The following is a 13,685-nucleotide window of genomic DNA, read 5'->3' on the forward strand; positions in this document are numbered from 1 at the left end:
AGTTCGAAATATTATTTATTTCATCTGATTATCATCAATACAAAATTAAATGAATCAAAATGTACATATCAGACCACCACGTGATAGTCTAAATTTTTTTTTAATTTTTTATTCTGAACGACAATGTAACTCCCCACCCTATTCCTGATGTCAGTTAGATTTGAACCCGTGACCTCCACGGTGTTAGTTAGGCTAACTAACAGACCAGACGGTTCACCGACAGTCTAAAACTATTTTAAATGACACCAATTTTTTTTTTTTTTTGGAAAGGAAATGACACCAATTATACATTGCTGCTATTGATTATTTAAGTAGATAAGGAAATAAATGTAGGGCATAATTGGCTATTCATTTCTAATTTCCCAGATTGTACTTAATTTTAGCCCAAAACAGGTGAGCAATGAGGAAGAGACTTAAGGAAATTAACTATGGCAATAATAATAGGAACCCAACTAGGCAACAACTATTTACTCCCATCATAACAAAAGTACCATATACACTCCTTCAGCTCTAGACAGTTCAAAGTACAGGTTACAGTGTTACACTTCCTTCCAAACCATATTTATCACACAAGTGCAACAGAGAAAGAGCAACAAACAAAAATGAAGAATTGGGGTCTGCTTTTCTGTGCTCTTCTGCTTCTTCAAAATCAGGGAATTCTTTTCCAACAAGTAGAAGCAGAAGATGGGTTTGTGAAAACCAAAGGAGTCCAGTTTATCCTGAATGGAATCCCTTATTATGCACATGGATTCAATGCTTACTGGTTAATGTACATAGCCTCTGACCCATCTCAGAGAAACCTTGTTTCCTCTGCCTTTCAACAAGCCTCCAAAAATGGCCTCACAATTGCAAGAACTTGGGCTTTCAACGATGCTGGTTACAGAGCCTTACAGAACTCTCCCGGCTCCTACAACGAGCAAACTTTCCAGGTTAAATTCGATATCAAATGTTGTATAATTTTTAGAACAATTAGAAGTCCATGATTATTAACTTTACTGAAAAAAAGATTGTGTCTTGATTTTCAAAGGGGTTGGATTTTGTGGTATCTGAGGCAAGAAAGTATGGGATAAAGTTGGTGCTGAGTTTGGTGAATAGCTATGAGAACTTTGGAGGCAGGAAACAGTATGTGGAATGGGCAAGAAGCCAAGGACAGCAGTCTATAAATTCTGAGGATGATTTCTACACCAACTCTGTTGTGAAAGGCTACTACAAAAATCATATCAAGGTAAATAACTCACTAATCAGATGAAAGATTAGTTGAGAGGTTCCATTTGTGTGGTTTGAGGAATTTTGATCTATTAGGCCTAATTTTCAGTTACATATGTAGATGGAAATTGGTGACAAGATTAAGTTTTGTTCAAGAATACTAATATACGCTTTCTGATGTTGGTTTTGTGTAATAGACTGTACTCACGAGAAGGAATAGTCTCACTGGAGTTGCTTACAAAGATGAACCGACTATTATGGCTTGGGAGCTGATGAATGAACCAAGATGCACTTCTGATCCATCAGGAAAAACCATTCAGGTCTCTTCACAAATTAACCATCTCTTTTCTTTTACTTTTTTTTTTTCCTTTTAACTTTTTTATGTTAGGTAATAATAGACATAAAGCATGTTCACAATTTTGTGTTTTTGTGACACTGACAGGCTTGGATTACAGAGATGGCGTCTTACTTGAAATCTATTGATGGAAGTCACTTGCTAGAAGCTGGTCTTGAAGGCTTTTATGGAGAATCAAAGCAACAAACTAATCCAAAATATTTTGAAGTTGGAACAGATTTTATTGCAAACAATCAGATTCCTGGGATTGACTTTGCCACTGTTCACTCATACCCTGACCAATGGTAATATTCACAAAATTACAGTTGCTAAAATTTTACAATTTTATTAAGATGACAAGTTTCTGAATTGGGTTATTTTATTGATGATGTGCAGGTTAACCGGGTCAAGTTACGAAGACCAAGTCTCTTTCTTGAGCAGTTGGGTCAATGATCACATCCAAGATGCACAGAACATTCTTCATAAACCAGTTCTCTTTGCTGAGTTTGGAAGGTCTTTAAAAGAGTCGGGCTATACCACCAGCCAACGTGACCAGATTTTCAACACTGTCTACTCGGCTATCTACTCGTCGGCTAGGGGTGGAGGCGCAGCTGTTGGTGGTTTGTTCTGGCAACTTCTATCTGAAGGAATGGACTCTTTTCAAGACGGGTACGGGGTAGTGTTGAGTGAGAGCTCCTCAACAGTTAGTATAATTGCTGAGGAGTCCCATAGGCTTATCAAGATTCGGAAGATGTATGCCAGGCTGAGAAACATTGAGAAGTGGAAGCAAGCAAGGGATATCAGAAGGGCACAATGGTGGTCTGGAAATAAGGTTAACGATACAGGAAACTGAAATGAATAAAGTAACAAGACTCGGTAGTTGAAACTTTCATACTTATAAATTTTAATGCGTGTAATGCAAGTGAATGCCCACTTTGCGATGAGTTTTGTTCATCCAAGGGAGTAGGTTGTTAATTGTTCTACGATTTGATAAGTAACAGTCCATGAACTTTATTATATATAAAAGATAGCACTTTTAATTTTATCAAGCAACTATCAGTTTTACATACATGAAAGGAACTAGTAATTTACATAAAATAAGTATTCCAGCTACATGTAAAAGCCACAAACCAAGTTCGTCTAAGTACTGGCAATGTGGCTCAATCTGAAGAAGAATCCAGTAGGGAAGTTTGTAGTTTATATAATAGTTCCATCATTAATGGTTGCGTTCTTCAGTACGACTGTGATTCCGGACCTAATGTAAAACCCTTCCTCTGCCCTCTCTGCTTCTTCAACTCCCTGAGAAATTAAGCATTTTGTTCATCAGTGTGAGTTGCAAATAAAAAGAACAATGATTCGATACAACAGTCTTCTTTAAAGTTTTAAGAGCCTTATATACTTACATCAGCATTTGTGATCACCACATTTCTTCCGATCTTCGCATTCTTGTCGATTATGCAGTTCCTATAAAAAATTGACAAGCAAAATCAGCATAAAGAAGAAAAGGCAATAACTAATAAATAGTGGGGGGAGTCATTGATATAAATTTCTGGTATGATATTTATGTTTTAGTTGTGTGTTGGGTGTTTGCAAACGTGCAATAGAGGGGTTATCGAGTTATGTTTTCACCAGATTTTGGTATTTTCTCCCACACCAACTGGAACCTTTCCATCAGCTAGCAGAGATGCAATCTCTTCTTCAGTTTGGTAGTAGTCTGCACCCATCATCATAGTATCCTGAAAAATGATTTTTCATAACAAAATAAATCAGTGGCTCACTCTTAGGCAATGAGAAATATGTCTGAGTCCACATTCAAACCATTATCTACCCACTAAAGAAAAGAGTATGCAAAGGAAGCTCACCTTCAGTTCAACACCGTACTCCAAACGTGACCGCACCCCAACTATGGAGTGTTGAACACTACATTCTCGTAAGAAGCAACCGTGTGATATTATTGCATCCATAATCTGCAAAGATCAATTGGCAATGAGATACGAAGTTACCTCCTACATCACAAAGTAAATTTAGCTTCCCAACATACCCTGCATTTTTCAACTTTAGTAGGTGGCAAGAATCTGGGAGAGGTGTAGAAAGGTGTCTTTGGATCATTGAATTCAAACTTTGGAGGCTGCGAGAAAAAACAATGAATCAGTTTGCTAGCCATTTTCTAATTTGTAATAGTTAACTTTTTTGATGTACTAGTTAACCAAAAGAAACTTCATCTAAATTATCTGACATCCAAAATTGGGGGAGAGTTCTAAATCCTAGTGTTCATTACCAACCTGTTCTGTGAGGGCCAAGTTGGCATCAAAAAAAGATTTTACAGTTCCAATATCCTCCCAGTAGTCATTGAACAGATATGCCTGATAATGTATGAGCACACAGTGTATTAGAGGCTAGACAAAACAAAACAAATAAAATATTGGAAGACAAAATTCATTGAAACACAAAAGATGAAAGAAACTTTTATGTCAAGTTCTATCTCACCTGGACATTGTGCTCCCTCACAGCTGCTGGAATAATCTCAGAGCCAAAATCATTGGAAGAAGGGTAGCTAAATCTTAATAGCTTTAGTAGGACATCAGTTCTAAATACATAAACACCCATTGATGCGATATAAGGATTTGTCATAGCATCTAGCTCAGAAAGCCCTAGTACAGTGGTATCAACTTGCTGCAGTGTGAAAATGGGTCAAATGCAGAAAACAATTAGGGGAGGGCTGTGGTGCGTAATAAGTATAAGTCCTTAATTAAACTCCGAGATTTGGAGCAAAACACAAAAGCTGGTCTGAATAAGCACTTTTATTACCATTGCTTCTAGATCGATGCCTTTAGGTTTCTCGGCAAAGTGGACGATACGACCCGACTGGTCAATTTTCATGAGACCATAATCTGATGCGCGGCTACAAGAAAATTACAATTTATTTGTCAGTTTCCGGCATAAAATCAAGGAAGCGGTGATTTATAAAATGGTGGACAAGTAACAAAAAGTTCCACTATTATTTAAACTAAAGGATGAAAGCTGAGACCAGGAACTATTAGTTATGTAGAATTTCATCTTGATTTTAATTAAATTTACTATTCCTTGCAGTATATGTATAGCCATACAGGTAAGTCAAGAATCTGATGTCATGTAATCATGAAATAGGAAACAATATCAGGCAGTTTGCGAACTTTTAACATTGAACCTGGAACACTATGGCATCAAAATATGAGCAACTTACGTCTCATCCATAGGTATGCATGATACTGTAATGTCGGCATTTGTGTCAATATGTTTCTGCAAGTATAAGAATCATCAATAAGAAGCATTTTTAGAAGGTTATAAATAATTATTATTGCACCAGAAAGTAGCAAATAAACACCTGCACAAAATCCAAATAGTTCATCCGGTAGAGGTGATCGCCGGATAATATCACTATATGCTCAACATTTTTGTTCTTAGCATCCTGCATGAGTCATCCAAAAGCCCCATAAGTTTATTACCATCTAATCCAACAGACACATAATTGTAAATTGATAACAACATACCTCAAACACCCATATAAATTGTCTCACAGCATCAGCTGTTCCTTGAAACCATTTTTTCCCAGCTTCTCCCGGTGTTTGTGTGGCTGCTAAAACCTGTTGCTTTCATATATTAGCCTTTTGATTCATCAAACATTTTCATTATAAATTGCAACAAGCAGACACATATGATTGCCATCTTACCTCCACAAAACCATCTCCGAAATTCATACCATCTCCAAAATTGTAAGTACGAGCAAGGTGGCGATTGAGTGAGAAAGAGTTGAATTGTGTTAGTATGAATATCTTTTTGATGCCACTATTAATGCAATTACTCATTGGGATATCAATAAGCCTGTAACACCCTCCAATTGGAACCTGAAAATCAGATAAGATCAATCTCCCATTTCATTTAGGTTCCTAATATTACTGCCACAACCACAATGTTAGACAAGTTTCGATTCTGTTTTAAAACTTCGAACTATAGTTCCTAGTCAATCAAATCCACAACATTTAAGTTCCAATATTTCCCTTTTCTAAACCATTCTGCAACATGGAAACCTTAGATTGAACACCGAAAAGGTAGTGAGTGATATCTTACCGCTGGCTTGGCTCTTTTGCTGGTGAGTGGAAATAGTCGAGTTCCAGCACCTCCACCCAAAATGATAGAAGCAACATTCTTTGGGTCAGCTTTTGGAGTCTCAAACAATGGTGCCTGAAATGTCTGAAACCAAAACAAACAGAAAATGCAGAAAGTGATTCTCAATATTTACCCAAATGATAAAATCCCAAGGACTTTGATTCTCAAATAATATTAATATTGAGCTATGTGGATTAAACTTACCACATTATCTTGGCTGATATCAGGAGAGGTAAGAATAGAGTGTGCGACACCAGGCTTGATCTTTCTTTCAGATTTCAAGCTTTTCAACAATTGGGTACTCAAATCTCTGCTTTTCAGACTCCCTCTGATACTCTCACCCCAAAAGCCATTACCTTGGTTCCTAAGACCTCCTTCTCTGACTTTAACCGGAAGGGCATTAGCCTTCAGAGTCGCACAGCAAGAATCCATTGTGAATATGCAAACTACTTTACACAGATTTTATGGCTCTAAATGCAAAATTGGGGAATCTTAGAAAAATGGTTTCCACTAACTCGGCTTTATGGAAAAGAGAAGCAACCAACTTTCACAAAAGTGACATAAAACAAAGAAAGTCCCAGATCGGAGGCAAAACTCAGCAATTCCCGGATCAGAAAAAAATTCTATTATTAGAACAATGAGAAGCAAACACAACCCCAGAAGCCAAAAAAAAGATGAAAGCTTTGATGTTTGGAGAAACCTAGTCTAGCGTTGGTGTGATCACCATGAGTTTGGGAAGAGCTTAAATCAAAGTGGCTTCTGGTGAGACCCAAAAATGGCAAGTGGAAGAGAGTGAATGCAGGAGCAATGAGGCTGAGATGATGAAGGTGGGGATTGGTGAAGAGTGAGAGAGGTCACGAGGAAAATCTCAAAATGACGAGCCTTTTAATAATAGTGGGTAAACCCTTCATATTTATAATTAATATTTTTATTAATAATTTAAGAATTTATTTAATATTATTTAATCATCTATTTATATTGATGCAAGTGCATGTCGGTGCACTGAATCCTCCTCATTCTCAATAATGCCACTCTTTTGAGCGACAGTGACTCAACGATCTGGCTTTGCTCCCTCTCCAACTATATCGGGCTTCTTTTTTTTTTCTGAAAGAGTCCTCCCTTCTTTTTGATCCTTCTTCATCTCTCATAGATCAAGGTGGCCTTTATTATTTTTGTATAAAAGCAAATAAAGAAATAACTTCAAAAAATTTGACACAATTTTTACACACTCGGTCAAAACTTGATACATTTAAAAAAAATATGAATATCAACGGACGAGATTTTGATCCAAATCTGATAAGTATTCAAAGTCATTAAACGAATCTGATCATGGTCATTTTATACGTCTCTTTTCTTATATATTTTGATAGTGCGGTATGATAATTCGACAGTACATTTGTCAGTTGCATCAACTTGTTCTAGAAAAACACAGGTGTTTGTGTATTGTAATGTGATCGAATGGGCTAGTCATGACTCATCCTCCTTATTAAACCGTACACTGTCTCTCCCGCCACGGAACAAAAGAAAATCATCATATGATATGATATTGCTCGCTCCTACTGTTGCAAGAAATTAACGTTAGTGACGATGTCGACCGTCAAGTCTGAAACTTGAAAGCGACCACATTGCATATGGAACCGCAAACAAATGAACGGCATATATTTGGCACGACCCCGTGTGCGTCTCTCATACCCATTACCCGATCGTTTTCAGCAATCAGTGTACCTCTTTCTGCATTTTGCATGAAACAAGAAAGTGAATCTCTGCATTTGTCAGATAGCTCTTCACCCTTCTCCAGAGCTATATATGCTGGGTCATCAAATCTATTAAACTAATGACCAACAAAGCAATCAGTTGGTCAATTAAAATAAATCGTTGGTTCTACTTTTATCATTGAGGTATGAAAAATGAAAGATTATTTATATGTACTATTAATGAGTGATACAATTCGTTCGACGGACGGCCCTCGAAATTGAAATCCTGTCACATTTCTTACAAGTTTTGGAACTTTGCACGTGATAAGATTGTAACTAGAACTGTGCAGGTAACACAAACACCTACCATATGGGTTCATTATTATTGCCCTATCAATAAGCATTCTTGTACTCTTTTCTTTGCCTTCTCTGATTTGTGGATTGTTGGACCCGAAGAAAGAAATATGAGCATTATAAGCTTCAATCACATGGTGGGCACATGAAATGATCAAAATGCCAAGCAAGTAACACACAAGCGCAAAGCGGCCAACGCGTTTCTAATCCCATTCCCCTTGTTCATGTTGGCAATGGACGTCGCATCCGAAGCCGTACACGTCGCAGTTGAATTTAGTCGTTGAAATATGGAATATTCCAAATAACACAAAAATATCTAAACCTACCTCTTTGGCTCTTTGCCTTGTAGCTTGTGAGTCACCACCAGCATATCAATTCTTTTTTTGACTTTTTTTTGACTTTGTCAAGGGGAACCCAAAGGCTTCCTAGGCCCAAGATAAACCCCTTCGGCGCATGTGAAATGCTCCAACTGTGCATTGCAGCACAGTGCCTCGCCACTTTGACAGCTTCGGGGTTCGAACCTAGGTTGGGGAGCACACCCAACTAGGCAAGAACCACTAGGCCACTTGCAGTGGTTCAGCATATCAATTCTTGGTGTCAACACATATGGTACCGAGTAGATCCCCTTCAGTCTAGAAAATTCAATTATGTATGAGTCACCATGCTCATCAATGCGGCCATTGGTGGAATTTTGTGCCACGTGGCATCACCTCAAGGGCTCCAAGCACAAAGAAGGTTCAAGTTTCCATATTGAGTAATTCTCTCCAACAATGGAAACAATATGCGGCAAATATCACATGGGAACATTTTCCTTAATAGCCAGTTAGCCACATACTATTTTCTTTGTTCACCCTACTAGCTTACACCCTATATTTTTATTTTAATTATTAAAATTACTTAATAAACTCATTTCTCTTTCCAAGAATATCCTTACATGACAAATCCAATTAATTTTTTTTTTAAGGAAAATTTCTCATTTAATTTATACCAATAAAAAAACTAAAATATATTCAAGTTTTCTAACAATAAAAGTGGAAATGGGTTTTGGGGTTAATTAACCCCATTTACCCAAACACTCTAATAGATTGCTCACTTACACAACAATTTTTATTTTTAAACCCCACTTACCCAAAACTCTAAGAGTTGGACCTCTTTTCTTCATATTTTTGGACTGTTTTGCCCTGATCAATCTCTCTCCTCTCAGTCTCTCTCTCTCTCCCCCTCACCGATTTCTCTCTCCTCCCTCCTCACTGATTTCTCTCTCTCTCTCCAGACAACGTCGGATCTCTCCCTCCCTCCCTCCATCCCTCTAGCAGGTCGCCCACGACGCCGGCTCTCGCCATCGTCGCGCCGAAACTCGTCGTCGTGCTCTCCGCGGCCATGCTCGACGCCAAGCTGACTGTCCTCGTCGCTGAGAAGCTCGGCGAGGCCAGGTTGGACATTGTGAAGAAATCGACGACCGCCAGTAGAATCGGGTACGTCTTCGATTTGTTTCTGTCTCTCTCGCCGGTGACTGATTATCACGGAAATCGCAACTTGATTGTATCTCCGGTTCCGGGCTGCAACCAGAGTCGTTGCAATCGGAGTCAAATCAGTGTGAAGGCAAATGGTCAACCGGAATTGTTGCAAAATGACTGGAATTGTGGGCAAAATCGTCAACCGGAGTCGAGATTATTGGGGGGCAATAATCTTCCTATTGGGGGGCAATAATGTGTCTTAATTGTTGTAAAGTCTCTATAATTTTGTTCAGTGATATTTTCCTTTGTGTTTAAAGACTGCTTCTAATGTGTTTTGGTATTTCTTATATATTATTGGGAGGCAATAATTTGTTTATTGCGGGGCAATAATATATTTGTTTTGTTATTTTTTGGAGGAATATGGGTGATCCTTTTGTTGTTAGGTGCATTTATTCTTGTTAAGAGGCCACCCGGGAGGCCTAGTGTGAAGCGGTTCAAGTGAAGTGGAGAGTGTGAAAAAAAAAGCCAATTCGTTGTGGACTTAAATTCACCAAGTATTGAATTTGAATACCTGTACTTTTGTAAACTAATTTAAAATCAAACTGAGTTACTTCTAACCATCTATAAAAAAAATTATTGGGGGGGGGGGCAATAAAGTTTTTATGACCCCCCCCCCCAATAAACCTAATTATTTTGGTTAATGAATCTAGCAGCATTTTGTTGAAATGACATGTAATAAATGAACCACAGTTAAGACATTATTGCGGGGAAATAATCTGTCTATTGCCTCCCAATAGACCGCCCCAAAAATCATCAGTTTCTATCATTGACAGATTATTGTACTTTAATAAACTCAAAACAACATAAGACTTATTAAAACTCTAATTTCAGTGATTAATTAACCACAGTTAAGAAATTATTGGGGGGCAATAATCTGTCTATTGCCCTCCAATAGACCACAGTTTTGACGTCGTCCGAGACCTGCAAGCGAAGCCCAGACCCGATTCCGGAGTGGAGCTTCGGAGCTTCCCGGACATCTGACAAACAAAACCGGCGAAGCCCAGACCCGATTCAGGCGTGGAGCTTCGGAGCTTCCCGGACATCTCACGAACAAAACCGGCGAAGCCCAGACCCGATTCCGGCATGGAGAGCTTCCCGGACATCTGACGAACAAAACCGGCGAAGCCCAAAGGGATGGGATCGTGGAGTTGGATGGCGTCATCCTCTGGTGGTCCGATGGTGGGACAGAGCGGCGGCGGTGGAGGCCGACATCGACGGTGGAGTGGTGGGCGTGGTGGCTTAGAGAGAGAGAGAGAGAGAGAGAGAGCCTGAGACGAGGTTAGAGAAAGAGAGAGAGAGAAATTGATGAGGGGGAGGAGAGAGAGATATGAGTGTAATTTGTTAATTAAAATGAAGGCAATACTTTCAAACACTGTTAGATTTGGTAAATGGAGTTAAAAAAACTCTTGGTGGAGTAAGTGGGCAATTTTTGGGCTAAAATTGGGTAAGTGGTCACGGCCCCATAATAAAATCATGATTTGATTTACTTCTATTTATTTAATTTTTTTTTTGGTTTTAATGTTCGTCTATTTTAATCTATGTCAAAAGATTAGTAAGTTAACAATTATGAGCAATAAAAAAGAGATTGATTTTTTTTTTCATGTTTTAAATTTTTACTTTCGCTGTTCACAAAGGGTATTGCAAAGATTTTGATGAAGTTAACACTAATGGTTTTGTGAATTGAATAACGAATTAACGATGAGGATGCAACAAAAAGATAAAAAAAAAAGTAATAAATTCAAATTTGGGTGGAGAAGATGAAGATTATTGTTAGCCAATGATGAATTAAGTAGTTTGTGTATTTAATTAATTGGTTATCTATTTATTTTTCTTACAGAGATTTAGATTTTAGAAAATTAGTGTATTTATTAGTCATTTTGTACTTGGATAATATAGTATTTCTATAATTTAAATGTTTGTATGGTGAACTAAGAAAATGGTAGGGTGGCAATAGCCGCACCCGTAATTCTTATTGGGTTGTCAGCATCCAACCCAATCTTTTTGTCTTAGACCACGGTATGCTTCAGCCCAAGTACCTGAGCAAAATCCTTTAAAAGAAAGCCCATAACCTGCCGTAGATAAGTGCAAGCCCGTTACCTAAGGGTATTTTTTCTATGCATGAAGAATCCGATTTCGTGTTCTAACGCATACGGAGATATCATTTTGGACAGCATGGATTCCCAATTCGAGGTAATATTATTTCTTTCCGATACAATTTTGGCCGACTCATAATAGTACATGATTCACCATAGCAACATGGGCATATATATTGGGTTATAAGCATCGGACCCAATTGTCTCTCCATAGCCAACGATTTCCTCAACCCAATTAGCTTCTTAAAATGCAAACCCATAAGTCCACAGTATAGACTATTCCAAATAAGCCCAATTAGAGCTATTGAAAAGCCCACTTAGAGGGTAATTTAGTAAGTTGGTCCACAGAACCACATAAACCTCATCTTCTTCTTCATCCATAATCTTCTCCGTCCTTCCCAAACCAAAGCAGAAATGGCGCTCAATCTAACCAACACCTTCCTCCAAGGACATTCCTGCCCACGGGTCCTCCCTCCCAAGAAGGTAAAATTCCCGAAACACCCTCTCATTTCACTTTCCCCGAATCCAATCCAATCCAATTCACCCCGGCTTAAATTGTCTTTTTTCAGGTCTCCAATGTTGTTGGGTCGGGGAGTTTCCGGCCTGTGGTGACGTGCAGGAAGAAGGAGATACACCCGGAGTTCTACGAGGACGCCAAGGTGTACTGCAAAGGAGAGCTGGTCATGACCACCGGTGGGACCCAGAAGGAGTACGTGGTGGATATCTGGTCGGGTAACCACCCCTTCTACCTCGGAAACCGGTCGGGTCTTCTGGTCGACGATGACCAGGTCGAGAAGTTCAGGAAGAAGTACGGCGGGCTCACGGAGATTATGGATATTCCGGTGCTCAAGGGAGAGATTGTGCTGCCCTCTAGGAAAAAAGGGGCTGGGAAAGGAGGCAAGAAGAAGTAGTAGAACCCACACCCAAACAAACTATGTGCAAGCTCTTTGCTTCTGCTTTGCTTTGCTTCAACTATCTGAGATTTTTAGGTGATGCTAAAAATTCAAGCTTCAAGGTGTGTATTTTGTGAAATGGAATAGAATTGAATTTCAATGCTGATTCTGATTCTGTGCTTGGCGTACTCCGATTTTTCGCATTGGGCATTTTTTTCTTTAATCTATTGTAAGTTTTCGAGCATGTTTATTCTTTAATCTATTGTAAGCAAAAGTATATATAGTTTTCGAGTATAGGATGAAGATGCATTGAGCTGTGAATCCGTGGAAATTAGGAAAGCCAAGTGCTGTTTATATCCTAGTATAAGCGCAGATGTGATGAATAGTGTAGGACTTAAGATGGTGCTGGGGAATTTTATAGAAAGCCTTTCGTATGTAGATTGCAGGGTTATTATCTCATTGTGTTAATGACCTGCTGATGGTTCAGTTAGTTTGAACTTGAAGAGAAATCTCTTTGATTTGGTTGCAAATGTTAGACTATAGTGTGAATCTCAAAGCATTTTATGTAGAAAACTCATTTCTAGTGCCGGTTATATTGCAAAAGCTAGGAGTCGAACAGCAGTAGTAGTTGTGCAGCAGTGTTACTACGTAGCTTGTTTTAACATAGAAGCAGTAGTGGTTCTGCAGTAGTATCGATCACTTTGCTGCTTATTTTAACAAAGTGCACCGAAGTAACGTTGATGATGTTGTTACACAACCCGTGTCATATGAGGCTGACTTATTTGGCTGGAACGAAGCTAACTTTACACTCTGTTTACACATATAAGTAACTGGATATCAAAGCTTGAGGTCACAGAAATTGCTGGCTGCTGCTGTGGTTGATAAACAATCAACAATTAAAGTAGCAGAAGCATGCGAACCCTGGGAATTGAGCATGACAAGCTCCACGCTGAGCACCTTCCCAGTTCCTACACTGACGATGGCAGTTGCCAGTGTTCACACATAACCCTGTCCATGTTTTACTCCGCCTTTGACAGATTCTTGCTTCCACCATTCCCATCTCTGCATGTAACAAGTCATAGACAAAATTTCTCACCACAGTTAAATTTTGAGCATGTATCACACACACACACACAACACAAACTTACTGAAAGATAATTTACCAGGCGATGCAAGGAGGAGGAAGACAGAGAGAAAGAGGATGATATATAAACCAGGTGGTGACCAAGTAGCTTAGCCATTTTTGCTTCTGATCTCTTACTACGCTCAAAGTGTAAGGCAGGGTCTGAGTTCCTAGTGCCATGAGTTGGTGTTATTTATAGGCTGAAACCATTGATCATCCACAACCCAATTCTTATCGATCGCCATAGACAGGTGGATCGATTTGGTTTAGGTTAATCACACATATTCATGCAATCTGATCGATTTCGATAAACATGAACATACGA

General features: G+C 38.8%; 4 protein-coding genes across 4 annotated transcripts; 2 read left to right on the forward strand and 2 right to left on the reverse strand.

The window, feature by feature from the left end:
* Positions 1-469: 469 nt before the first annotated feature.
* LOC133736655 (mannan endo-1,4-beta-mannosidase 7-like) lies at positions 470-2,589 on the forward strand. Its single transcript, XM_062164235.1, has 5 exons — positions 470-929; positions 1,028-1,225; positions 1,404-1,526; positions 1,649-1,845; positions 1,937-2,589. Exons 1-5 carry the CDS (start codon positions 603-605, stop codon positions 2,391-2,393), a joined length of 1,302 nt encoding a protein of 433 aa, XP_062020219.1. The 5' UTR covers positions 470-602; the 3' UTR covers positions 2,394-2,589.
* On the reverse strand, positions 2,527-6,575 carry LOC133736654 (glucose-1-phosphate adenylyltransferase large subunit, chloroplastic/amyloplastic-like). The gene is made up of 14 exons (XM_062164234.1): positions 5,891-6,575; positions 5,648-5,770; positions 5,251-5,424; positions 5,071-5,163; positions 4,905-4,988; positions 4,764-4,819; positions 4,349-4,442; positions 4,028-4,213; positions 3,823-3,903; positions 3,582-3,668; positions 3,403-3,507; positions 3,170-3,276; positions 2,944-3,004; positions 2,527-2,839 (listed from the first exon to the last, which is right to left on the reverse strand). The coding sequence occupies exons 1-14, from the start codon at positions 6,116-6,118 to the stop codon at positions 2,738-2,740; spliced, it is 1,581 nt and encodes a 526-aa protein (XP_062020218.1). The 5' UTR covers positions 6,119-6,575; the 3' UTR covers positions 2,527-2,737.
* Positions 6,576-11,669: 5,094 nt separating this feature from the next.
* On the forward strand, positions 11,670-12,403 carry LOC133738759 (large ribosomal subunit protein bL31c). The gene is made up of 2 exons (XM_062166354.1): positions 11,670-11,827; positions 11,914-12,403. The coding sequence occupies exons 1-2, from the start codon at positions 11,759-11,761 to the stop codon at positions 12,253-12,255; spliced, it is 411 nt and encodes a 136-aa protein (XP_062022338.1). The 5' UTR covers positions 11,670-11,758; the 3' UTR covers positions 12,256-12,403.
* Positions 12,404-13,073: 670 nt separating this feature from the next.
* On the reverse strand, positions 13,074-13,299 carry LOC133736196 (defensin-like protein 19). Its single transcript, XM_062163640.1, has one exon. The coding sequence runs from the start codon at positions 13,295-13,297 to the stop codon at positions 13,127-13,129; it is 171 nt and encodes a 56-aa protein (XP_062019624.1). The 5' UTR covers positions 13,298-13,299; the 3' UTR covers positions 13,074-13,126.
* Between the last annotated feature and the right edge of the window lie 386 nt (positions 13,300-13,685).

Source organism: Rosa rugosa, chromosome 3, assembly GCF_958449725.1.
Source record: "Rosa rugosa chromosome 3, drRosRugo1.1, whole genome shotgun sequence".
Taxonomy (NCBI): Eukaryota; Viridiplantae; Streptophyta; class Magnoliopsida; order Rosales; family Rosaceae; genus Rosa; species Rosa rugosa.

Bases quoted from the DNA above. Each gene is read 5' to 3' on its own strand.
- LOC133736655 (XM_062164235.1), top strand. From the start codon at position 603: ATGAAGAATTGGGGTCTGCTTTTCTGTGCTCTTCTGCTTCTTCAAAAT. The intron at 1,527-1,648 runs GTCTCTTCACAA...TGACACTGACAG, and splicing joins CATCAGGAAAAACCATTCAG to GCTTGGATTACAGAGATGGC. The intron at 1,846-1,936 runs GTAATATTCACA...GATGATGTGCAG, and splicing joins CACTCATACCCTGACCAATG to GTTAACCGGGTCAAGTTACG.
- LOC133736654 (XM_062164234.1), bottom strand. From the start codon at position 6,118: ATGGATTCTTGCTGTGCGACTCTGAAGGCTAATGCCCTTCCGGTTAAA. The intron at 5,164-5,250 runs GTAAGATGGCAA...TGAAAGCAACAG, and splicing joins TCGGAGATGGTTTTGTGGAG to GTTTTAGCAGCCACACAAAC. The intron at 4,214-4,348 runs GTAATAAAAGTG...TTCACACTGCAG, and splicing joins GCATCGATCTAGAAGCAATG to CAAGTTGATACCACTGTACT.
- LOC133738759 (XM_062166354.1), top strand. From the start codon at position 11,759: ATGGCGCTCAATCTAACCAACACCTTCCTCCAAGGACATTCCTGCCCA. The intron at 11,828-11,913 runs GTAAAATTCCCG...GTCTTTTTTCAG, and splicing joins GGGTCCTCCCTCCCAAGAAG to GTCTCCAATGTTGTTGGGTC.
- LOC133736196 (XM_062163640.1), bottom strand. From the start codon at position 13,297: ATGGGAATGGTGGAAGCAAGAATCTGTCAAAGGCGGAGTAAAACATGG.